Raw genomic sequence first — 27,987 nt, forward strand, 5'->3', positions numbered from 1 at the left:
ACATTTCCAACTCGGGTGAGGTCCCTTCCAGGCTGGCTGGTATTTCATCACCTGGTTTACATGAGCCAGGGATCAGACAGAAATACTAGATGCCTATTCAATACTTCCTTTACAGTGGCTTTATTGCTGTAGGGAGGCTTCCTGCAGATGCGATGCATGACTGCATAATTTATTTTTTTTTACACATCGCTGAGTTTTTCCGGTAATTCGAAGACGAGGCTGTTACTACTTAAAGAGGATACATTCAAGTGTTTTGACAGGGTAGATATTTTAATGCCAATTGACTATATCATACGGGCATAACTGTGAACTAGTATGTACTGGTTGTTATAGGCAGCACAAACATATGGCAAATGGTCATCCCAGTTATCGTGACAATTGCTGTCATGATGACAATTAATCTTAGTAATTATTTGACGAAAACTTTCAGCTCTGCTGTATGCCTGAGGATTTCCTGGGGTAGGTCTTGACTTGTGCACATGTAAAAATAGGCATAGCTGTGTCATAAGCTCAGATGGAAATATTGTTACCTTGCTGTAAATTTATTTCATCGGTGACTTGAAATTTCAGAATTCAGTCTAAGAAAAATATTAGCTGTGTCAGTTGGAAGGGTTGATTCCCAAATATATAGAAAAAGGTTTTATAATTGTTATAAAATAATGATTTCAGTATGCACAATATCTAGACTTAACCTCTGAAATGGTCTTTATGTTTGGGGCAGTTCAACTAATTTTAATTCATAATTTTTTGGTTGGAATGGCGATTATAAGGCACAATAAATTGGTTATAATTGTGTACATCTTCTCTTCTATTTTTCTACAAATATCTCTCTGCTGCTTTCTAATTTGTGGCTTTTTTTACTGTGATGACCTACATACACAGATTTGTGACATTTCGTTAAGATTTATTCTTGCAGTTATTTATGTGTAACTAACCTCAAACCTCAGTGTCTCTAAACGATTAATAATTTTTCTAGAATAATCTTGACTTCTGTCTGAACAGTTGGAAAACTGGATAATTTTTTGTTCTGTTTGTAATTTCCTTTACACTAGTTTGAATGCATCTTACTCATTGCTCATACTCTCAGCATTACCATGGTATACAAGTATTCACTCAGCTGGAAACACCATCTTATTAATCTACCACTCAGATCTTTCAAACCCAACATCCACTCAATGTGGTGTGATCTGTGACTATTTAAAATTCCGTCTCACCTAAATAACATAGAAAGTATTTCATGCTCCTGTTAAAAACCGAGTGCGTGATGGAGTAGTTAGTTTCTGCCTGATAGAGTTGTCTAGATGACTAGGCAACAAGACATTAGCAGTATCAATTTGGTTGGCATTTATGGCTAGAATAAACGGCTTACTGAAGTTTGGATAAGCAAGAAGCGTTGATGTGGTCAGGACAATTTTCAAGGCAAGAAATGACTAGTAGGAGTTAAAACTCATTAAACACTAGCCATGAGCTTTTGAAATATGGAAATAATGGTATTTTACTTCGAACTACTCAAGAGAGATAATGATGTGAAAAATTTTGTATTGATCCATTGCATATGTCATTCTCTACAAGTTTTGGTTTCACCCACCTCAATAAATACCATACATAGAAACATATAGTTTCTTGTACAGGAAAGCTACAATTTTGATTTCGATTTCTCCCAAAAGACAAGAAAAATGTAAAAGAAATTTATGCAATTTAAAAATTGCAGGTAACAGCCACTAAAAATTTTGAAAGTCTGTGCAACGTGTTGGCTTTCAATTGAACCAGCTCTACACAGGATTCTGGAGTAGTGGGAAGAATTAAAGCTACATATTTCACTTTCAAGGGTTTAATACGCTTGCAACACATCTGATCTTTTGTAAATGATGTATTGTGACGTTTCAAATAAACTTTACTTGTTTTACCTTAAACTTATTATAAAAGATGTACAAATAGCTTTAAAAGCATTGAAGGTGATGACAATGACTGCATAAAATTACAAGATATTTTAGTGTTTCTCATGCAATCACTCGGAGAAAAAATAGTTTTTTCAAATGTTGTTTGTTAATACTAGTTCCGAACCAATGTATGTACGCAAATCCATACCATAGCTTTATGTTTGACAGTAATTGTGAGTCAAGTTTGTCTCAAGAAAATAAAAATTTTTAAAGAAGAGGTGCATTGAATTTAGTCTGAAACTCATTATGGGGATTCAACAAAGACTATCAAGTAACATCCCTATCCTGAAAATAAAGTTAATGTTAAATGACAAAGAAAAATTAAAAATAAATAATAATAATGCAATAGCTATTGTAGCCAAAGAATTGCTTTTTAGTAGTGATTTCATATATAGTTTGCTGCAAGAATGGCATAATATCAACTTCATTAAATTGAATTACACTACTATTACTGTTCGATTTTGTAGTGAGGTTTTGCAGTATAAAAATGCAGCAGGAGAGAATTATTTTTCTTTGATTTTGTATACTTACAATGACTATTCTATTGTTGCCACATTCAAGTGCTGAAGTCGAAAGAGTATTTAGTTCTATGAACATTAGAAAAACAAAACAATGCAATAGATTGTCATTAATAACTATTAATGCGTTGATCCTTTTGATAGATCAGTAAAAAATGACAAATTAGATATTGTGCATCTTAAGAAATAACTATCGGAAATGCTGCAACTCATTGGAACGAACAAAAGTTATTCTTTTGCATCAAACAACGTTGAACTGCAACTTCAACTTTTGAGGGACATTTAACCCTCTACTTCAACTGTGGCTGTGTCAAATGAGCATGAGACCGAAGAAATATTTGATTTATTAAGTGACGACGGTGAATAACTTACACATGTTTTTTTAGCTGATTTAAATTCTTGTTATCTTTTGTTACAAATACAGTTCCATATTTATAGTATTTTTGGCAATTGTGATTTAAACAAAATTTGATATGATTTATATTTTTTACAATGAAGATAATGTTCTTAATTAAATGTTAGAATTTTGTATATGTATGTTGTTACACACCTTGCATTATTTAATTATATTTTAATCTCTTACCAACATATTATTATTAATTTTTTTTGTGCGCCCTTCCCTCTCCCTTTTTTTTCAGACTGGAACTGGCATCTTGTTTCCCTCACAAAACGGAAATCGGAATCTGTCCCTGGTAGTATCAGTTCTAGTGACTTTATAGGGTATTTTGATATTAAGCCTATTTTCATGTATTTATTGAAGTTGGCAACACGGGCTGTGTTTCGCCATACATTGTCTATATGTACTGATATGTAACGTGTTGGACAGTGGATTTTAAGTAGAAAGTTATGTATTTGAAGAGAGCATTTTGCGGCTTGTGATCTGGGCTCTACCTTTAATAATTAACTTTTTTTTATGTGTGCAACATCACAACAATGCATCCGCATACATGGCTTTACAAGTGAACCACTATTTGGCCTCTTAGGGGTGGACTGTAGTACCGCACCCTCTATATTTGCCAGACATAGCCATGTGCGACTTTTTCCTGTTCCCGAGATTAAATAAAAATCTAAGAGGGAAGCATTTTGATAATGTGGATGCAGTAAAAAAATCTATGCAAAGGACACTGTAGGATATCAAATGTTGAAAGTGTTCCAGAGGTGCTTCAGACAGTAGGGAAAAAAATATGACAATTGCTTTGTATCTAATGAATAGTATTTTGAAGGAAAATAAATAATTTTGTAAAAATAGTAAATAGTAATTTATTATGAATTTTTTTTTTTGTGTTCCCCATTGTACACAAGGAAAAAATCTTGTGGTCTGGTGACCTTACTTTTAACCAGTCACAAGAATACTGTACCAAATTACCAGCTGATATGGGTGCATAACAACAGCCGCCTATTTCTTCCAATGATTTTTCCTATATGTACCGAATTTTCCATCTCTCTCCCTCATTTTCTTCTTATGCAAATAGGCCAAACTATTGCTTTAACTTTCAGAAATTGAATCACGGTGAAAACGAAGTACTAAATAAAATTACTTTAATAGTCATATTTATGAATTACCAAACCTTGTTAAATCACATATAAATATAAATTTACCAACAAACAGGTAAACACAAGACTAGGGGCTTATTTATTACAAAGCAAGCATATCGTCAGAAAAACCAGAAGCGAAAAATAATGTAAATAATGATTATAAAATTATGACATTCACAGGAATTATTTTACAAGGAATAAGAAGATATTATTTAAATTGTATCAGAAAAACATACCATATATTATTGAGTATAAGACAACATAATGAATTATTAATTAAACCATTTATAAATAGGGAGGGCAGGCTCTTGCAGCATTACAAGCGGATAGACTCATATACTTCTTGTCACAAGTCTGCCAATTGTCACTCCTACCTTCTGTCTGATAGCAAATGGAACTGACCAACTGTTTTCCATTATGCCATAAAGCTCTTGCTTTTTTAGTCATATTGCCCTATCAGATGGCAGGTGCATCTTGCCATTGTTAACTGTTGATTCCTGTCTTTCCTTGCATGCTACTGTCTGAGTTTAGCTATTTTATCTTAATGCATGCACTTTCTATGTGATCCCGCCTGGAACAGTAATGGCATACTGTTATTAAATGTCTACAAGTATCTGCTGAATGTGGTCCCAAACACTGCTAACATGGTTGCTTAAGAGTGCGCGATACATGTGGTTCCGAGCAGCAAAATCGACGTTTGCGGTGGAGCAGATTCTGTAAATACCATGACATAAATTGGATTTTGGTAAAATATTATTTACAGAGTAAGGATGGATCTTAAAATGTTATTACTCGAAATTTCGGTATGCGTCTTATTTTATTAACTAATTATTCCTAAAAACGGCGAAGTTTAGTAGACGAATGCTAGTATAATTTGATTGGAAATGGGAAACAAAATAATAATATTATACAACACATATGTGTGCATGAGTTAGAAACAGCAGAATGCATTAAGAAGCAATACCAGCTGAAAAATCTGTTCCGCCGTAACCTTTGTAATCGGTAGACGAAGAACGAATTTTACACATCGTAGTTCACGCGTCCACACACAGATGTCGGGCACTCCGCACGCAGAGGTTCATTGCAGTAACACATAACAGATGTCGCACATGTCGGAGGTCGTCACTACTTGTTTTGTTGTATCGCGCTACCACGAAGCCACATTTTAAAATTGAAATAGGTGGGAAACGCTGCAATTGGTGGCAATAAGACGCGTTTTAAAAAGAATAGTGACAAAGGAAACCTGCTTCTTTATGCAAGGCGGAAAAATAAAAGTTAGGTAACTTATTTTTAAATTGATGATATTAGTTTGTTTTTTGATTCCAAAATCTTTAAAACGAGTGTATAAAACTTTCCATTTATCTGAATATTTCAAATAACAGCAGCGCAGAGACTGTAGCATCCGAGACCGGCCGCAGCGTGGGAAGATAGCGTGGGAAAGGGCGGGCGGCGCCGGGCTGGCGAAGCCAGTGCGCATTCCACGATCACACGCTGGTGACAGTAGATAGAACAAACTGAATCCTTAAAAATGAGAGAATACCATGTTTCACCAACATCGGAAAAAAAAAATTACAAGTTTTGATCTCTTTAGTTTATTACATATCCAGTTATTATAATTACATACGGCCATCTTTGTATTGTCTCGTGGTAATAATGGGATTTGAAAGTAAAAGTATATAATTTAAAATGTCACTGAAAACTAGATGCTGCGTGGCATTTTGCCGAAAACGAAAATTAGAGCACGTTGGCCTGTCGTTCTCCATATTACCTGCTAGGGCTGCTACTGTAGTTTTTGAAGTTGAAAATTAAAAAAAATTAATAATGGAATGGAAAATAAATATAATAAACAGAAATAAAATTCATTACTAAACGATCATCAGTTTCAATCTGGCTGTATAATTAATTTGGACTTTACTAGTGCAGAAAAATATTTAATAAGTACATACACTTGTTGAACTTTACTCTAGATAAATTGGTGGTCATGTGGGTAAAGGCGTCATAGCTCTGAACTAACGTTTGAGGGTTCGAATTCACTTTTAATTATTTTTTTATATTGCGGAAATAGTTTAACGTCCCATTATAAGGACTAACAAAAAGCAATTTTACAATATCAGTAGCCTTTATCGAAACAATATAAAATATGGCGACTACAAAGGTGCCAACTATCACACACTAAACCTTTCTCAGGTTGTATCTGGCCGTAATATTTTTGTTGTCAAGTTGCAAAGAAATGGTATGATCGCAAGGGTTTTGTTTACAAATGTAAGCAAACGATCATTACTATGGGAGTGGCGCCTCTCCCTTTACTTACTCTATGTGCTGCGGCCGGAGGTTTTTTTTTCCCCTCGTTGCAGTAATAGTCGTTAATATTTAATTATATGTTGTTTATAACGACAAAATACACACAAATAATACCAAATATATTTAGTTCGAAAAGTTAAAGAAATAAAATTGTGGAAAAGGGGGGGGGGGGGTAAATGGGCCAGCCCCGATTTTACAAGGGCAGCGATTTTACGAATGCCATCCTTGGAACCTTGAGCCAAGGGCGCCCATACCCATGGGCAGGGTAGGGCCGTGGCCCCCTCCCCCAGCTTTCAGGAAGAGGAAAAAATGTATGGGTTTTTGAGGATTTTTGGCAAATTGTAATTTTTGACACTTAGTGTCAATTTTTGAAGGTCTGCCCCCCCCCTTACAAACTATCATATAGTCTGCCCCCCCCCCCCCCTTACAAACTGCCATATGGGCGCCCTTGCCGTGAGCATACGTAAAATCGTGGTTCTAGTATTATTAAAATGTGGAAACTAACAAGTTCTAGTGTTGTCACAAAAAACGAACTCGAACCCAAATTTATTGACACGAACTTGAACCGAACTATTTCAAAGTTCGGTTCGAGTTCGAAATTTCGAACGTTCGCACAGCCTTATGCAATACAGTAGAGCACTCCTCAACCGGAATCATTGGGGGGAGGTCTATTCCGGTTATGGGAAAATTCCGGGTAAGGGGAGTTGCGGTAGGGAGGCAAATAAAAAGGCCTTTACATGCTGCACATATTAACTTATATGTATAGCCAAAGTTCTACTGTAAATATTTTCCACAGTTATAAAACTATACAATTAAAAATATGTAGATCTACAAGTACTGTTTTCAAAACGTACCGGGTCGTAAAACTCCGGGCTGGTTGAATAACCTTCATTCTAGCAAGCTGGCAAGCGTGTGTTTCTTATCTCTGTGGGTGGGTGCGTGCGTGAGCGAAGAGGACGAAGAAGAGGGTTCGGGGGAGGTAGTAGGACTACAGCTGCAGTGTTGTGTTACTTCTGTGTTGACGTGCTAGTGATTCACACTTCCTGGAGAGTGTATAGTCACTGCCACGCACAGTTTACATTTCACATACACAAGAATAACACTTCAAGCATCTCGTTTAAAAACACAGAGATAGAAAATATAGATAAAAGTAGACTGTTTAACCATATATTAAAGTATAAATATTTACATAATACATATTTGTAGAGATGCCAACCCCCAGGTGAGACAATCAGTAATCACAATTTTTTTTACACATGCGTAAATCAGGCGCGACAAAAATTTATGAACACTGAACATTATGAACCTACTGATAGTGAGTATAATCCAATGTTAAAGATAAATCTCATATTGGATGTTACACTATATAAAAACATTTTTTGATAGTTTATACATGATAGTTTTTTCAGTAAACAAAGGTAGGTAGCTTACCCCATATTACTGTCCTTCATCAGACAGGGACAACTTTGTGGCACGTTTTGCTGCAGCCAACTCTTCTTTGCTAAATTTGTTTTGGTGACATATGGTGTTGTGAGTAAATGACTTCACTTTCTGCACAAGCAGTGCATTTAGTGTTTCTGTAGATAAATTGGGTCTAAATACAGTTTGGTTCTTTCATACTATGCTGAAAATTCTTTCAGTTGGTGCATTGCTATGAGGAACTAAAATAATAGTTAACATTAATTTGCTGAGTTCTCCAAATTTGTACAGCCCACTTTCATCTTGCAATCTGGAAATGTTGTGCCATGCTACATCGATACTAGGAGCAGCAAGAACTTCTTCACCAAAATCAGAGAACTGGTAAGCAGCAAATTCAGTTTCCAATTGGCCAATATTAACAGGCAAGTTTTTGAACAAAGTAACCATGTACTGAACAGAAGAAAATGAAACTTTTCTTCTCAAACGAACATCCAATACCTCAGCATGCTTCAGAAACTCATTGTAAATGGGCATTTTCTTGAGAATGTAGTCACAGCCTGCTTTGCAAAATTCCCTAACATTGGAATAAAACTGACTTATCTGTAAAGCTGTAAGATTTTTCCCTTGGATGTAGGCTCTAGTGCTAGCACCAATCACTAGGTCAGGATCATCTTTCTGATTTTTTCTTCTTTGAAAGTCAACATCAAAAATAGATGCATTATCAGTACTATCTTTGAGTGCTGTAGGCTTAACAAATCTTACTAGTAAATCTGTGTAAAGAGCAACAAGTTTCCTCTGTAGAGCATGTATTTGGGGAGCTTCTTGTAGAAGAAAAACATTGGTAGAAACAAAAAGTGGAAGAGTGTTACTGAAAAAGAGACAGTACAGTTTACATAAAGAATTTTCAATCTGAGACTTTATGTCGAGAAACTGTGAATTGGAAACATCAGCATTGTCACCAGAGAAGAAATGTTCCAAAGCTTCAAATTGTTCGATCATCCTGTTAACAGAATCCAACAGAGACAACCATCGAGTGCTCACATGTTTCAAAATTTTGTGGGGTTTGGTGCCACAAACAGCTTGACACAACTTTAGACAGTTCTTACGTTTCGAGCTCTTTTGAAGAAAATAATACAACTGTATCAAAAGCTGTTCAACATTTAAATCCCTGAATTGACTAGAGGCTTTTTGTGCAGCTATATGAAGAAGATGACAAGAACATCCTTGCAGAAGTACAGAAGGTTGAACTTCTCTAATGAAAGCTATAACTCCTTTTAAATTGCCCACCATTGTGTTTGCATTATCACATGCGAAGGAGACACAATTTTTCCAAGGTATAGACTTCTGAGTCAGTTCCTTATTCAATATATCGAAGATTCCTTTCCCTGTACTATCAGTGGATTCCAGCAAAGACAATAGCGAGGTGCATATTCGGCCTTGACAACTATTATAGTATGACACAACAACTGGATACAATTTTACAGAGCTCATATTGTAATCTGAACTACCGTCTGTTGCCAAACCAAACGGCCCATTTTGTAACTGCTGTACAATATGCTTTGTTGTGGAATCAGCCATGCATTTAACTAGAGCAGTAGCTTTAGTCCTTCCACATGCAAATTTTTTTGCAATGGCAGAATCGGGAAACATTGCTCGAAACAAAGAATTCGCATGGTCCGCGCATGCAATTGGAATGTTGTGTTCTATCAGAAATGACGAGAATAAAAGCTCGGCATTTGTAACGGAAGTGTCGTCTTTGTTTGCAAAATATGATGTTACCGGCTTCGATGTACATTTTATTTTCATGTTGTCCTGATGCTTAGTAGAATTCACGTGCCGCCTACAGTCGTCTCTACCTCCATGAGCAACTGAAAAGTCGCAATCGCACACAGAACACCACACGTGATTTTCAGACCGTTTGGACACACGCAAACATGGCCACTCTTCAGTGTCGCTTTGTCTATATTTCTGAAGAACTTTTTGCCGCTTTGAAAACATGGTGAGAACATTTATCACAAAAAATGTTGACTAACACATACTATTATACACACACTATACGGTCGCAACACGTAACACATTAAAATTACAAAAAATTAACAGCACAACACGCCGAGACGCAAGTTCTCACAACTGAATGGCGCACACGCTGAAGTCGATTCGATATATCGCCATGTGACAGCCACAGCCAAGTCAGAGTCGATAACATATATCGACTGTCTCGTCTCTTCTTTTAAGGCATTTTCCGTAGAAATTTTGTCACGTCCGTAACCCCGTAATTATGGTTAAAATCAGTAATAATTACGGAATATCCGTAACAGTTGGCATATCTATATTTGCACACTAAATTATTGTCTACAAACTGAAAGCATCACACATTGGAAGTAAATGTTACTCGCTATCACGTGTGTCAGCGTGTATAGTGGGAGTCGGTGTACATACTCTCGGGCCGGCCGGAATTTTCCGTTTACTTGACATAGTGAATCAATAAAACTACTTATAGGATAAATATCTTTATAGTAATTCACGTCCTACGCGAAAACCAGCGGTGTATTTACGCAATGCGTGGGAAAGACAGGCTATAATTAGCTCTCTGACAGACGTGCGCGCGCGCGCCTACATGTACAGTCAGGCAAATGCAAAAACGCCTCGTTCCAGTGCGGAAATGTTTTGGAGGTGTTTTGTAATGTTTTAATTTTTTTGGAAAATTAGTTCCGGATATCGGGAGTTCCGCTTGTGCGACTTATTGTTGAGGGGTGCTCTAACTGTACTACTCTTGAAATGTTACACGTGAATGGAAACTTATCAAATAAGCGTAGCATAGCAATTATATATCGCGTCTATTAAAAACATGATTTCAGAGTATTTAAAAACGGCTATCCAGGACTCTTTTTGGTCATTACATATTTTCTATTGCTACATCTGGACACATATTAATGTTAATTGTTGCTGACATCACATAACACAGTATAAACAAATACTAAACGTCCAAAATATATACGGCACAACTGCATTGCCAATTCACTATCTAGCACTAGCGGCCGGCCGAGGTCGACGTGGAACCTGAAAGATAAGGTGTAGCGCTGTAAGCAACTACCGCGTCTACCATAAAAGGCAAGTGAATGGGTATTATTGGTTTGACGGAGGGGAAAAAGGAAAGGGAGGAGGGCATCGTGTTGTGAGGTTGTACGGGCCAGCAGATGTTTTCCTCAACTGTAGTTCCGGATAACTGGATGCCGGATACACGGGGGAGGAGTACAGTTTAATAGAATATTATAATTACATCGTAAAATGTTATTGCTCCCGAAATGTTTGTATCAGTACGCGGTGTAACATAGTTACACTTATTTGTAAGTGAGGAGTATTTCAAACTTTTGGGCATGGTAAACGAATCTTACGAGCTGCTATAGCTTAAATTATTTTATGTGTACTACTTTTGGTGGTGAAGCTTTTATGTGCTCTTGTTCTGTTTTGTGCGAGTACATTACAATAATCGTAATTTTCACCGCGACTGGAGAACATTGTAAAAAATCTCACGTGTCTAAAAATTTCATAAATACGCATGAACAGATGAATAGAAAACAAATTGCAATGGCTATTAAGGTACTATTCCATCTTTAACAATTAATCGTTAATTTGTGGTATCATATGTGGTTTTCTACTAAGACTATGCTTTATTTCAAAATAAATTTTGACGTACTTTATATAGTAAATTAAAAAAAAAACTTATTGGTGGAAAATAACTCCAAAGTTTATGTATTTTATCGCTCAAAGACTTGTTGGAACCTACAGCTTCGAAGCAATTTGATACCCCGAAAATCTTAATGAAATTTAAGAACCGTTACTAATACTTAGCTAACCAACATGGAGGATTTTGGGCTCTTTTGGCGAAAAACAGAGACTGCCTAAAATGACATGCAAACTGAGTCAATAAAGGTCCTTCACCTACACCATTACAGACATCCTGCACTACGCCAAGAGACCCTGACCCTTTGACCCCATAACACGTAACATTTTTGAAATATTGTATTTCTCCCAAATTTAATGTTACTGACAATATTTCATTTTCGTGCCTTTTTATTAATACATACATGACTATGTGACCTTAAACTTTACTACATACCCAAATGAGCCAAAAATTCCCCCCCCCCACCCTTATATACGCCCATGGACCTATCCTACTGTAAATTCATTTCATATAATTTTCTTAAAATATAGGTACTATATATATATAGTGCTCAATAACTAAGAGTAAACTTACTTTGGTTACGTTAGTGAACCTATGACTAGCCTATGGAAAGAAAATGCTATGTAACATGAACGAAAAAAATATTAAGTAAAACATAATTTTTCACTCAAATTAATTACAACTTTCAATATTAATTTTCGATGGGCTATTTCGTGGGCATCTATATTGGAATGCCGCGGTGTACTAGGGTTAATGGCTGTCGCTCATTAGCTGTTATAGTCTCTGTATCATATTTAGATATACGGTAGCTTCAATTACAGAACAGCCACTGAGCGACAGGCAGCAAGCCCTCCCACACCTTAGGCCGCGGCCTTCCACCATAGACGGTCATGGCTCTTAACGACACATATAATTTATTCTAATATTTGCCGCAATATAGATACACTACTTAAAATATAACAAGACTCTCTGGAAAAGGATTGAAACCCAGGCCACCGCGAATGCGAGTTTAGTAATTGTACCTTCAGAGGTACTATATAGGTGGGTAGTTACCACGACCATGTTCTACATTATGTGAGAAGAGACATACGTTTCCTTTCTGTAGCGAGAAGTTGGCTCAATTTCAACATACCTAACACAATGATAATATAGTGAACTGTCATTCAATTTCGAAAAACCGATATGGTAATATTTTGTATTCAGAAATAACTTCCATTGAGATAAAGTCCATGTTGTCCGAACTTTGACATTCACTTTTTAAAAAGTTTCTGGCAGTCCAATAGTTTTCTGGTAAAATAAGATCTTTGCAATCCTGTTCACAGAGACCTTTCTCACAAGCTAAACGTCAAAATTCGTACAATGAAATAGATTATAGTAGTTCTGTTTAAATTATGATTACCAGTTGTGATTGCAATAATAATAATTTATGTGTAATATACTGTAATGCCAGTAACATTGACTTTTAAGTTCACTTAATTGGTTACAGAGCAAATATTATGTTGATCGATAAAAAAAGGTATACTTAATTATACACAACATACATTTATAAAAGTTAACTTCAAGTTAAAATTAAAGTATGGACATTTGGATTAACAGAAAATATATAAACTATTATCTAGGTCCATTGCGGGGAAAAAAAGACAAATTCTTGTTTGACATTTCTTAAAATCAAAAACGTAGACTACACGGACTTCAAGTTTTTTTTTTGTAACTTCGAAACGAAATTTGGAGAAACAATTAACAAATTTTCATTTAGAAATTAGTAAACTAGCAAACTGATTAGGATAATATTTCCTGGAGTAATTCAGCTTCAGTTGCCTGAGCCACTACCTAGTAATTCGGGTGCCGGGACGCCGGCCAGACAGAGCGGAAAACTGTTCCAGCCTATCAGGACGCGCCATTGGTATTGACGCCACCTCGCGCGATAAGAGCAGAAAAAGTTGAGGTCAAGCCGATATTTTGTAATGCGGAAAGTGCCGAGATCGCCGATTTTTCAGAATTGAATATGCTGTTATCTTCTCAAACTATTAACAAATTATGTTGTGTTTTATTCTCTACAAATCAACGGTATATTTGTTACAAAACACGAGTCAGAAACGTCAAGTGTATTAAAAAAGGTATAAATAAGAAGTTTCGTTCTGCAGTTGTCAGACAGATGACAATACTAGACTATTAGGTATGTAGTGTAGACTTGTATCTAAAGTTCTTTTTTTTTTTTTCGCTTGCAGTAAAATGTAAAATAAACATGAGTGATAATTTTACTTTGTAACATTTTATGTACCAGAACTGTTGAACGGTTTTTTATTTAAACGAAGTGGTGTTGTATCACACAGTAACATCCACGAAGCGTAAAGGTTATAAAATGGACGCCGAAACAGTTAGGCATAAAATCGGCGTTCCTTTAAACGAAAAAAAAAAATATCTATCCGCTCTGTCTGGTTTGTATGAAACGGGCGTGATAGTCAAGTGTTATATTGTGCTTCTCAGCACATCACAAAGCCGTTGCCTCGACTGCTTCAGCTGACTCATCCCACCCTATCAGCCGTCCTTCTACCCCCCCCCCCCCCCCCTTACCCGGTGACATTCCTTTTTCCTACTAGTTCGTGGGATTTCCACATGGTGCCGCGCCGTACGCTCTTCTGGCCGAATGCAACGCTATCCTACGAGGAAAACATGAACCACTTCAACTGACCGCGCGCGAGAAAATATTATCTCCCTCGCACTCTTAAGTGGAATATGCGGAGAGTTTTTCTTCACTCTGGAAGCTCATTTGCTTGCCCTGGTTTGTACCTGTTTCTCCTGCAACCGCATGCACTGCATTGAGGTCGCCATCAAGTGGACTTACCTCTGTACTTGTCTCACTTCTTAAGTCCCGCCTTTACTTCCATGACAAATGAACAGTAGCATCATTTAAAGTGAGCCTATTCTTGTCATCATAGTGTGCTGTACTGCCCTGTCCTGCATCTCACACACCAACCGTTTCTGTAACATTTGCTTCAGATTCGGGAAGTTGCAATGCATACTTAAGCTTCGCAACTCTGCTAAATACACTGCTATACTTTCCTCTTTACAATATCTTGTTTTCGAAAGCTGCATTATTCTTCTGGGCGTCTGTTTAAAGTGTGCCGTAAGCTTTGTAAACACTTCACTGAGTTGCACTGTATGACGTTCTTTAGCGAGATTAAACACATGATTAAGTCGGACAGCACTAACCTACAAACTGTAAAAAAAGCACGCTTTGCATCGTCTTTGTCGATTTTATTTTTAAAACAATAAAAATGAATTGTGTCATGATATGACTCCCAAGTGTCCTGACCCTCTATGAATTCTCAAATCACTCCGACAGTAGCTATCAAACTATACCCCCATAACCTTTATTTTCAAAAACCATCCTACGAACATTCTTTTTTTGCCACTATTATGTATGCACATAATATTTAACCACCTGATGGGTTGCAATTGTTATTGCCCGAAACATCACTGTTTGTTTACTGCACAACCAAATCATAACCTCACACACCTCCGGCCACCAGCCTATTTGTCTACCTACCTAGATATATTACTATACCATGGCATACAGTCCAGTTATGGTATTTTATGACAATATATGCTGAGAGCTTAAACTTTATTCCTTTAAATTTAAGAATAGTTAGTATTCTTTAATAACAAAACTAATTTTAATTTAAGAAATAAATGTAATAATGTTTACACATACTACCAAAGTATAGTATTATTATTTCAGTTTTATTTTTTAATAGGGCCAGATTTTACAATGGTAAGTGTGATAATTGTATATTTTTTTTTGTATTGTTTGCAGAATCCAGTTGAGAATATAGATTGGTTTGGCTATTCAGCCATTTTTGAATATATGTTGGAACCAAGAGCCTCACTGCCAGACGATTGGTTGACTCACGACCCAATTGAAGAGGCAGAAGATACTCCACAAGATGTTGATCATGGCGAGGTAAGTGATATTCATTCTTATTATTATTTTATGTGGGAATGTAAAATATCATATCTGTTGTGGTTTTCTGTGTTTAACATTTTATCTTAAATGTATATTTGATACACCACAACACTCCTATAAGATACAGGTACAGTGCAATGCAATGTAAAATACGTATTGGAGCTTACATTGAAATGTGGAAGTGACAACATCCGAGGGTTGTCTTGCATCTATTATTTAATAAAATATTCTTTTAGTTCTTCACACCATAACAAATTTATTACTATACTCCTTTGTCAAATATTTAGGGAGTCTGCCTTTTCAGATGATTGTGGAACAAATTAGGTTAGTATCCATTAAATTGCAAAATTTTCCCACTCCACTAACATTTTTGTGAGTATTAAAGATTGTGCTATAATTGTTCTTGTCGCGATTAAGCATCATTTCTTCATTTTGTAGAATGTACCCAAGAAGCTTTGCATGGTTTAGCCCCCAAATGACCTTATCCTGATTTACGGAGATGACCGATTCGTTCAAAGATGTGACATGATTAAGATGTTCAGCCTCATTCTCGCTATAAATCATCATCCATATAAATTACCTCAAAGTTGCCATTGTATGGTCTCAACACTTTTTTCAGAGCACAGCACAAGAATTGTGCTCCTAAAAAACACTGAAGGGAACACAATTTTATTCTTTAACTCCCTGTGGCATCACAAAGGCAAAAACATGTTTCTTGTTGGGATGTAATTGACACTGGTGATAAGTGTAATTCTGATCAAGTACGGTGAACCACTTAGCTCCAGCAATGTTGAAAAATATTTCCTCTCCTGCTAATTGGAAAGGGATCTACCAATATATGTTAGCCAAACTCCCTACAATTAATCAGAAGCCTGTATTTCATTTATGCACTGGGAAGGTTGGGCTCTTGTTCATTCTCTTAGAAGATGGAATACTTTTACTTTCTTATAAGTGTTTCCATAATGCCTTTTGCTTTGTGAGACCACTCCATAGGGGTTCAGCAATACATGTATGATGTCCTCAAACGGTACTAGATAAGTCTCCTCCTAACGTGATCCTGTTTTATTTGTTATGAGATCGAAGAATTCCTGACAACTCGGAATGTATTATTGTATTTTTCATTCAGAATATTAATTTATTACAGATTTATATTCAAATCATTGAATAAACTATCCATATTATCAACCTTATGGTATTAAAAATATATATTACTCTGTAATTTTTTTTTCATTTGTAAAAAATTGATCAAGTTAAAATTTTTTTAAATGCTAACCTTACAAAGTAGTAAAGTGGTATTAAATAAATGGGGAAGGCAGGGTCTTGCAGCATTACAAGCGGGATGGACTCATATACTCCTTGTCACGAGTCTGTCAATTGTCACTCATACCTTCTGTCTGATAGCAAATGGAACTAACCAACTGATTCCCATTATGTAATAATGCTCTTGCTTTTTTTAGTCATATTGCCCTATCAGACGGCATTTGCATCCTGCCATTGTTAACTGTTCCACCTGCCTTTTTTTGCATGCTACTGTCTGAGTTTAGCTTCTTTATCTTAAGAGTGCGCGATACATGTGGTTCCGAGCAGCAAAATCGACGTTTGCAGCGGAGCAGATTCTGTAAATACCATGACATAAATTGGATTTTGGTAAAATATTATTTACAGTGTAAGGATGGATCTTAAAAATGTTATTACTCGAAATTTCGTTATGCGTCTTATTTTATTAACTAATTTTTCCTAAAAACAGCGAAGTTTAGTAGACGAATGCTAGTATAATTTGATTGGAAATGGGAAACAAAATAATAATATGTTACAATACATATGTGTGCATGAGTTAGAAACAGCAAGATGCATTTAGAAGCAATACCAGCTGAAAAATCTGTTCCGCCGTAACCTTTGTAATCGGTAGACGAAGAACGAATTTTACACATCGTAGTTCACGCGTCCACACACAGATGTCGGGCACTCCGCACGCAGAGGTTCATTGCAGTAACACATAACAGATGTCGCACATGTCGGAGGTCGTCACTACTTGTTTTGTTGTTTCGCGCTACCACGAAGCCACGTTTTTAAATTGAAATATGTGCAGATGTGTAAAAGTAACGAAAAAAGCGTACCCGTATGTATTCGTTACTATAACAATTAGTACTCGTTACTATTGTATCGTTACGTTACTCGTTACATCTGATACTGCATAACATGCTATGTTATGTTACAGCAACGAATCGAGTCGTATTGCGTACGCGTACAGTATGATGTTGCGTAAATAATAAATCGAATATAAACAATTAACAATATTTGATAATTAACAGCTTTTGTTAACCAAGAAACAATTAAATCTCATTACAGCGGCTTTATTATAATATCTCTTTTAAGATAAGAAAAAAACGTGAAAATACGCGATAATAAAAAAAAGACATATATATTTATAATTTGTAAAAAATACTTTCTTACGTTGTTTCTGTTCCAATCTCAAACTTTGTCTACACACAATACCTTTAATAAACAGTAAAAAACTTGGACGACGAATTTCCAAATTATACTTTACTTAATAAACAAACATCGTTCTTAGTAACGTACGTTTTTTAATTCACCGAATAAGCGCGCATGCGTAAAACATACGAAAAATGTGAGTATCGAAATGCATACGTGTGTAACGGCTGAAAAAACATCGAAATATCACCAGAGAGAAGGGGGTTAAAAAGTTGCAAAAAAAAATCACGTGATTAAAGGACGATCCATTATACCTCTCCCGACTAATATCTGGCCAGATTATACTGATTCAGCACTAACTGGCTGCGTGCGCATCGCACTGTACCATTCTTTCTGTTCTGGTGAGCTGTTGGCAGCAGTAATTGTTCCACCAAGGTAACAATATAAAAGATATGTGTAGAAATTATTAACATGACAACATACTTACATAATGAACTTGTAGTCACGTGTTATGAAAGTAAGCAAATGCTTGTGTTGTATGACTTGGGTCATAGGGCCAACGTAATTTTTGTTAAAAATTAGCATTGGCCTTTTTACAACCAAGTCAAACAACTTCCTCATCTTGCGTATTGACGACTGTACCGCTCATGCCGTATTTTCAGAACGCATAATGCTTGGACAGCGGAATTTTTTTGTTATATTTTTTTTTGTAAACATAATCAGTCACTTGAATATTTTTCATTTTGCAAAGCCATCAACGCACTTCTCTGCAACAACCCACGCCTCGCCCGGCCTGTGTTGTCTGTGTCCTCAGCGTTTTTGGAATATGCAATAGCTAGGGCTGTGCGAACCTGCAATTTTCAAGTTCAAACTGAACTCTAACAATAACATTGAGTGTGAAAGGCGGCATAATTTCCTCATTCCACGCAGGGCCGGTACAAGGTAAATTGGCGCCCTAGGCGAAAAACCTTAATGCCCCCCCCCTCCTCCCCGGGGCCGTACACCCCAAAAAAAATTTTCCTTGCCTCAAAATACATTACGTAAGCCTAATATTTTGTCAACAATCAAATGTAAGCAGGCTTATGTTTTTTTTTTTTACTTCTTTACTTATTACAAATCATAAACAGGTCACCATGGACTTTAAATAATTACTTATATCAATATAAACATTCCAAACTTACAAAAATCCATTTTTATCTAGTTTCAATAATCGTTAAACATATTGTATCAACTGTTATGTGTCGGCGTGCGCCGCCCCCAGCCACTTGGCGCCCTAGGCGGTTGCCTAGTTCGCCTATATGGATGCACCGGCCCTGATTCCACGCATGGTCAGGCTGTAACACACAGCAAAGACTGTGGCATACGAGACTGGCCGCAGCGTGGGAAGATAGCGCGGGAGAGGGCCGTCAGACAGTCCGCGGTGCCGGGCTGGCGGGCGGGCCAGTGCGCATTCCACGTTCACACTCAGCGGCCGGAGGTTTTTTTTCCTCGTTGCAGTAATAGTCGTTAATATTTAATGATATTTTGTTTATTACGACAAAATACACACAAGTAATACTAAATATATTTAGTTGGACAAGTTAAAGATAGAAAATTTGGAAAAGGGGGGTGGGGGACAAATGCGCCAGCCCCGATTTTACAAAGGCAGCTATTTTACGAATGCCATCCTTGGAACCGTGAGCCAAGGGCGCCCATACCCATGGGCAGGTTAGGGCCGTGGCCCCCTCCCCCAATTTTCAGGAAGAGGAAAAAATGTATGGGTTTTTGAGGATTTTTGGCAAATTATGAGTAATTTTTGACAAATTTTGTCAATTTTTGAAGGTCTACCCCCCCTTACAATCTATCATATAGTCCGGCCCCCCCCCCCCCCCCTTACAAACAGCCATATGGGCGCCCTTGCCGTGAGCATATGTAAAATTGTGGTTCTAGTATTATTAAAATGTGGAAACTAACAAGTTCTAGTGTTGTCACAAAAAACGAACTCGAACCCAAATTTGTTGACACGAACTATTTCAAAGTTCGGTTCGAGTTAGAAATTTCGACATTCGCACAGCCTTATGCAATACAGTAGAGCACTCCTCAACCGATATAATTGGGGGGAGGTCTATTCCGGTTATGGGAAAATTCCGGGTAAGGGGAGTTGCGGTAGGGAGGCAAATAAAAAGGCCTTTACATGCTGCACATATTAACTTATATGTATAGCCAAAGTTCTACTGTAAATATTTTCCACAGTTATAAAACCATACAATAAAAAATATGTAGATCTACAAGTACTGTTTTCAAAACGTACCGGGTCGTAAAACTCCGGGCTGGTTGAATAACCTTCATTCTAGCAAGCTGGCAAGCGTGTGTTTCTTATCTCTGTGGGTGGGTGCATGCGTGAGCGAAGAGGACGAAGAAGAGGGTTCGGGGGAGGTAGTAGGCCTACAGCTACAGTGTTGTGTTACTTCTGTGTTGACGTGCTAGTGATTCACACTTCCTGGAGAGTGTATAGTCACTGCCACGCACAGTTTACATTTCACATACACAATAATAACACTTCAAGTATCTCGTTTAAAAACACAGAGATAGAAAATACAGATAAAAGTAGACTGTTTAACCATATATTAAAGTATAAATATTTACATAATACATATTTGCACACTAAATTATTGTCTACAAACTGAAAGCATCACACATTGGAAGTAAATGTTACTCGCTATCACGTGTGTCAGCGTGTATAGTGGGAGTCGGTGTACAGACCTTCGGGCCGGCCGGAATTTTCCGTTTACTTGACATAGTGAATCAATAAAACTACTTATTTGATAAACATCTTTATAGTAATTCACGTCCGATGCGAAAACCAGCGGTGTATTTACGCAATGCGCAGGAAAAACAGGCAATAATTAGCTCTGTGACAGACGTGCACGCGCGCTCCTACATGTACAGTCAGGCAAAAGCAAAAACGCCTGGTTCCAGTGCGGAAATGTTTTGGAGATGTTTTGTAATGTTTAATTTTTTTGGAAAATTAGTTCCGGATATCGGGATTTCCGCTTGTGGGAATTACGGTTGAGGGGTGCTCTAACTGTACTGCTCTTGAAATGTCACACGTGAATGGAAACTTATCAAATAAGCGTAGCTTAGCAATTATATATCGCGTCTATTAAAAACATGATTTCAGAGGATTTAAAAACGGCTATCCAGGACTCTTTTTGCTCATTACATATTTTCTATTGATACATCTGGACACACATTAATGTTAATTGTTGCTGACATCACATAACACAGTATAAACAAATACTAAACGTCCAAAATATATAAGGCACAACTGCATTGCCAATTCACTATCTAGCACTAGCGGCCGGCCGAGGTCGACGTGGAACCTGAAAGATAAGGTGTAGCGCTGTAAGCAACTACCGCTTCTACCATAAAAGGCAAGTGAATGGGTGTTATGGGTTTGACGGAGGGGAAAAAGGAAAGGGAGGAGGGCATCCATCGTGTTGTAAGGTTGTACGGGCCAGCAGATGTTTTCCTCAACTGTAGTTCCGGATAACTGGATGCCGGATACACGGGGGAGGAGTACAGTTTAATAGAATATTATAATTACATCGTAAAATGTTATTGCTCCCGAAATGTTTGTATCAGTACGCGGTGTAACATAGTTACATTTATTTGTAAGTGAGGAGTATTTCAAACTTTTGGGCACGGTAAACGAATCTTACGAGCTGCTATAGCTTAAATTATTTTATGTGTACTACTTTTGGTGGTGAAGCTTTTATGTGCTCTTGTTCTGTTTTGTGCGAGTACATTACAATAATCGTAATTTTCACCGCGACTGGAGAACATTGTAAAAAATCTCACGTGTCTAAAAATTTCATAAATACGCATGAACAGATGAATAGAAAACAAATTGCAATGGCTACTAAGGTACTATTCCATCTTTAACAATTAATCGTTAATTTGTGGTATCATATGTGGTTTTCTACTAAGACTATGCTTTATTTCAAAATAAATTTTGACGTACTTTATATAGTAAATTAAAAAAAAAACTTATTGGTGGAAAATAACTCCAAAGTTTATGTATTTTATCGCTCAAAGACTTGTTGGAACCTACAGCTTCGAAGCAATTTGATACCCCGAAAATCTTAATGAAATTTAAGAACCGTTACTAATACTTAGCTAACCAACATGGAGGATTTTGGGCTCTTTTGGCGAAAAACCGAGACTGCCTAAAATGACTCATGCAAACTGAGTCAATAAAGGTGCTTCACCTACACCATTACAGACTTCCTGCACTACGCCAAGAGACCCTGACCCTTTGACCCTTTTGAAATATTGTATTTCCCCCAAATTTAATGTTACTGACAATATTTCATTTTCGTGAGTTTTTATTAATACATACACGACTATGTGACCTTGAACTTTACTACATACCCAAATGAGCCAAAATTCCCCCCCCCCCCTCCTTTTTATATAGGCCCATGGACCTATCCTAATGTAAATTCATTTCATATCATTTTCTTAAAATATAGGTACTCCATAATCTTTTATATTTTATGCACACATTACTTATTATTTTGTGGATGCGATTTGTAAAACTTTGATTCTTGTAAGGGCCGAACACGGAATGTCAACTTTCTAAAGTATTCTATATACATTTTTAAAGTTAGTAATGCATTATATATATTATATGTGTAAACTTTCTACTGTATTCCATATTAAATATATATATATATATATATGTGTGTGTGTGTATGTATGTGTGTGTGTGTGTGTAAACTTTCTGATGTATTCTATATACAACGTGTATCTAAAACATACTGACAAATCCTGGCAGACTATTCCTGGCGAAAATACAAGACGAAAACCTGTGTACCATACTTTTCTCGTAAATGGATTCGGAGTTTTGAACCCCCCAAAATCAAATTTTCTTATTCTTGAATAACTTGCACTGCGTCTGATGATTTTGTAGAACGCAAATTTTTCACCACTAGATACAAAGGTTGTAATGAACATCCTTCAATGAATATAACGGCATTTCTGTTTTAGCACATTTTATCACCTGAAAAGCTAATAATAAATACAAAAAAACCGGAGCAGGCATTACAAAGCACGTTTGCAAGGTGTAAAGTTTCCTTTCTAAAAAAATCATATGCCACAGTTTACTTACTCATGATGTTAATTTCAAGATATGGAAAATTCCATTTTCGGAGGTTCGTAACTCGATTTATGAGTAAAGTGGTTATTAGGCTTTCGTCTTGTATTCTTTCCAGAAACAGCCTGCCGAAGTTTGTACGTATGTTTTAGATACACGTTGTGTATATATGTAAACTTTATATGTATTCTATATTTATTTTGTGCTAATAACCAAGAGTAAACTTACTTTGGTTACGTTAGTGAACCTATGACTAGCCTATGGAAAGAAAACGCTACGTAACATGAATGAAAAAAATCTTAAGTAAACATAATTTTTCACTCAAATTAATTACATGTTTCAATATTAATTTTCGATGGGCTATTTCGTGGGCATCTTTATTGGAAGGCCGCGGTGTGCTAGGGTTAATGGCTGTCGCTCATTAGCTGTTATAGTCTCTGTATCATATTTAGATATACGGTAGCTTCAATTACAGAACAGCCACTGAGCGACAGGCAGCAAGCCCTCCCACACCTTAGGCCACGGCCTTCCACCATAGACGGCCATGGCTCTTAACGACACATATAATTCTAATATTTGCCGCAATATAGATACACTACTTAAAATATAACAAGACTCTCTGGAAAAGGATTGAAACCCAGGCCACTGCGAATGCGAGTTTAGTAATTGTACCTTCAGAGGTAGTATATAGGTGGGTAGTTACCAAGACCATGTTCTACGTTATATGAGAAGAGATATTCGTTTCCTTTCTGTAGCGAGAAGTTGGCTCAATTTCAACATACCTAACACAATGATAATATAGTGAACTGTCATTCAATTTCGAAAAACCGATATGGTAATATTTTGTATTCAGAAATAACTTCCATTGAGATAAAGTCCATGTTGTCCGAACTTTGACATTCACTTTTTAAAAAGTTTCTGGCAGTCCAATAGTTTTCTGGTAAAATAAGATCTTTGCAATCCTGTTCACAGAGACCTTTCTCACAAGCTAAACGTCAAAATTCGTACAATGAAATAGATTATAGTAGTTCTGTTTAAATTATGATTACCAGTTGTGATTGCAATAATAATAATTTATGTGTAATATACTGTAATGCCAGTAACATTGACTTTTAAGTTCACTTAATTGGTTACGGAGCAAATATTATGTTGATCGATAAAAAAAGGTATACTTAGTTAAAATTAAAGTATGGACATTTGGATTTACAGAAAATATGGAAACTATTATTTAGGTCCATTGCGGATAAAAAAAGACAAATTCTTGTTTGACTTTTCTTAAAATCAAAAACGTAGACTACACGGACTTCAGGTTTTTTTTTTTTTAAACTTCGAAACGAAATTTGGAGAAACAATTAACAAATTTTCATTTAGAAATTAGTAAACTAGCAAACTGATTAGGATAATATTTCCTGGAGTAATTCAGCTTCAGTTGCCTGAGCCAGTACCTAGTAATTCAGGTGCCGGGACGCCGGCCAGAAAGAGCGGAAAACTGTTCCAGCCTATCAGGACGCGCCATTGGTATTAACGCCACCTCGCGCGATAAGAGCAGAAAAAGTTGAGGTCAAGCTGATATTTTGTAATGCGGAAAGTGCTGAGATCGCCGATTTTTCAGAATTGAATATGCTGTTATCTTCTCAAACTAATAACAAATTATGTTGTGTTTTATTCTCTACAAATCAACGGTATATTTGTTACAAAACACGATACAGAAACGTCAAATGTATTAAAAAAGGTATAAATAAGAAGTTTTGTTCTGCAGTTGTCAGGCATATGACAATACTAAACTATTAGGTATGTAGTGTAGACTTGTATCTAAAGTTCTTTTTTTTTTTTTCTCGCTTGCAGTAAAATGTAAAATAAACATGAGTGATAATTTTACTTTGTAACATTTTATGTACCAGAACTGTTGAACGGTTTTTTATTTAAACGAAGTGGTGTTGTATCACACAGTAACATCCACGAAGCGTAAAGGTTATAAAATGGACGCCGAAACAGTTAGGCATAAAATCGGCGTTCCTTTAAACGAAAAAAAAAAAAATCTATCCGCTCTGTCTGGTTTGTATGAAACGGGCGTGATAGTCAAGTGTCACATTGTGCTTCTCAGCACATCACAAAGCCGTTGATCTTAAAGTGCGCCATGAGCTTTGTAAACACTTTACTGACTTGCGTCGTATCTTGTTCGTTAAACACGATTAAACACATGACCAAGTTGTACAGGAACAACTTAAACTCTAAAAACACCGCACACTTTTCATCGTCTTAATCTATTTTATTTTGAAAGAAATAAAAATGATTGGTTTTCTGTTATGACTCCTAAGTGTCCTGACCCAGCATGAATTCTCCAATCAATCCGATGGTAGTCATCATGCAATATCACCAGAACCTTTATTTTCACAGACACTCCTTTGAACCATCCCTTTCGCTACTGTTATGTCTGCACTGTTCCTTCACCATCTGATCGGTTTGTAATTCTCAGGGCTCCAAACATTGCTGTTAGTTTATTTCACAACGAACCATAACCTCTCACACCTCTGACCACCTGCCTATTGATCTAACTACATTAATGTTTTACTTTACAATGTTATACAATACAGTTATGTAATTTCATAGCAATATGTGCTGAGAGCTTTAACTTTATTCCCTTAAATTCACAAACAGTTTGTATTCTTTAATAATTATATGAAGTTTAAAATATGTAATAGATCTAATGATGTTTTCCACAAAAGTATAGTATTATTATTTAAGGTTTATTTTTTAAATTCTGTCAGATGTTACATTGGAGAGTGGGATACTTGAATTTTTGTTTTGTTTTTAGAATATAGTTGAGGAGTTAATTTCGCCAAGTTTTGAACCACTCTTGGAGGATACAGTGGAAGTAAGAGCCCCAACGCCAAACAATTCACCGTCTAAGGATTCAGCGTCTGACAATTCATCATCTGATGGTTCATCGCCTGGTAGTGATTCAGGGTCTGAGGACAAAGATGAAGAGACGGAACCTACTCCACAAGATAGTGATCATGGCGACGTTCGTGATATTTATCATATTATAACTTTATTTGTGAATGTGAAATAACACATTTGTTGTTGTTTTAATGATGTAAAGTTTGTCTTAGATGTATATTCTACACCCAACACTCCTCTAAGATACCGGTACAGTGCAATGTAAAATACTTTTGGAATATTTAATTAAAATCTGAAAGTTACAACACTACAAAGAATGTCAGTTAGGTTGGACGTAATTTCAGAAGAACCAGGAGTGAGTTGGAGCTCGTGGTAGCGGATTTTGATTGATGATTTGCAAATGAGACGTGTTGCTACTAAATTTGTACTCGCATTCTCAAACAGAAACAAAAAAAAAAAATCATTTATTTGAATTTGAGCCAGGACTTGGCTTGTAAAGAGAGATTGAAAGTGATCCAAACAATTTGACCAAAGTTATTACAGGTGATGAGATTTAGTGTTAAGTGTATGACCCAGAAACCAAGCTACCGTTAAACCAGTGGAAAACACCCAACTCCCCCAGACCAAAAATCAACACAATGTTGAAATGATGATCATTGTGTTTTTTGATAATCGTATAATTGTGCCCCTGGAATTTGTTACCCCTGGCCTGAATGTTAACCAGCACTTTTATTTAGAAGTTTTATGACGTTTTTTAGAGGATATGGGGAAGAATCACTTCTTTGGTGATTGGGTGACTGGGTTCTTCATCAGAACAATGCACTTGCACGCATTGCCTTACGAGTGAACCACTATTTGGACGGTCTCCGGGTAAAAGGTAACAAGTCAAGAATTCACTTTTTGCGGGAGAAACAAAAAAATCTTAGATAAAAATTTAATTTAAATACTTAAATTTTTCTTGCATTATTCTTTTATTTAGGGGTCGTCCATTAATCATGTGATGTTTTTTTAGCAAATTTTTAACCCCCCCTCCCCCCTAGTGATTTGAGGTGAGGTTTTAGACTTACCCCCCCCCCCCCCCCAATAAATCACGTGTAATTTTTTGGTACAAAATATTTTTAAAATTTCAGAATATTATTTTTAAATATAGGTATAATCTAATTTAATTCTGGAAAATTAAGCACAGTGATAAAAATGTCCAGACACACATTAGGTCTTTATATAGATCTCCTAGTTTAGACATCATCACATTGTTTTAAAGCATAACATTCGTGGCAACGATTTACGCATGTATTGGGCGCCAAAATCACAGTCTTACTGGTGACTGGCAAGCCGAGCCGGGTGGTTCATGTTGCGGCGGGCGGGGATATTGTTGCCTGGCTACGGCGAGTCAAGGTCACGCGTCGCTTTTCGGTTTAGTAGAAATCGCGCGAAAAAATAAATACACGTGATATCTCTCTACATCCCCCCCCTTCCCCCTTGTGATATTTCGTGATTTTTCCCGACAACCCCCCCCCCCCCCCCCCTTTTCGAGCCTCACGTGATTAATGGACGATCCCTTACCAACATATTTACCAACATAGTTGCCAATGATTAAAAATGCATTACATATTCTAAGCATACTTAAGAGTTTAAGTGACTTTTGACTAAAAATCACCAAAATGTGACGTTACCTTTTACCTGGAGACCATCCATTTGGCCTCTTAGGGGTGGACTATCATTCCGTACCCTCCATAATTACCAGACCTAGTTTTGTGTGACTTTTTCCTGTTCCCGAGAATGAAGAAAAATCTAAAAGGGAAGCAGTTTGATGATGTGGATGCAGTAAAAAAATCTATGCAAAGGACACTGTAGGATATCAAAGTTGAAGTGTTCCAGGGGTGCTTCAAACAGTGGGAAAAAATACTTGACAAATGCATTGCATCTAATGGAGAGTACTTTGGAGATGACTGAAGGAATTTTGTATAAATGGTAAATAGCCATCTTTTATTATATATATATATATATATATATATATATATATATATATATATATATATATATATAATGTTCCCCATTGTACCCAAGGAAAAATTCTTGTGGTCCTCTGACCTTACTTTTACCCAATCACAAACATACCTTATTAAATTAACAGCCAAAACAGGCGCTTAACA

General features: G+C 36.5%; 1 protein-coding gene across 9 annotated transcripts in view; it reads left to right on the top strand.

Annotated features, from left to right (window-relative positions):
• Positions 1-27,987, top strand: part of LOC134529175 (uncharacterized) — a 646,085-nt gene that overhangs the window by 232,962 nt on the left and 385,136 nt on the right. For 8 of the 9 annotated variants that reach the window (XM_063363001.1, XM_063363007.1, XM_063363008.1 and 5 more), the window contains 2 exons: positions 15,217-15,363; positions 25,749-25,958. In XM_063363001.1, the coding sequence (XP_063219071.1) occupies positions 15,217-15,363; positions 25,749-25,958 (357 nt within the window). The remainder of the gene's footprint in view (positions 1-15,216; positions 15,364-25,748; positions 25,959-27,987) is intronic. The other variant, XM_063363010.1, reaches the window with a different exon arrangement.

Source organism: Bacillus rossius, chromosome 2, assembly GCF_032445375.1.
Source record: "Bacillus rossius redtenbacheri isolate Brsri chromosome 2, Brsri_v3, whole genome shotgun sequence".
Taxonomy (NCBI): Eukaryota; Metazoa; Arthropoda; class Insecta; order Phasmatodea; family Bacillidae; genus Bacillus; species Bacillus rossius.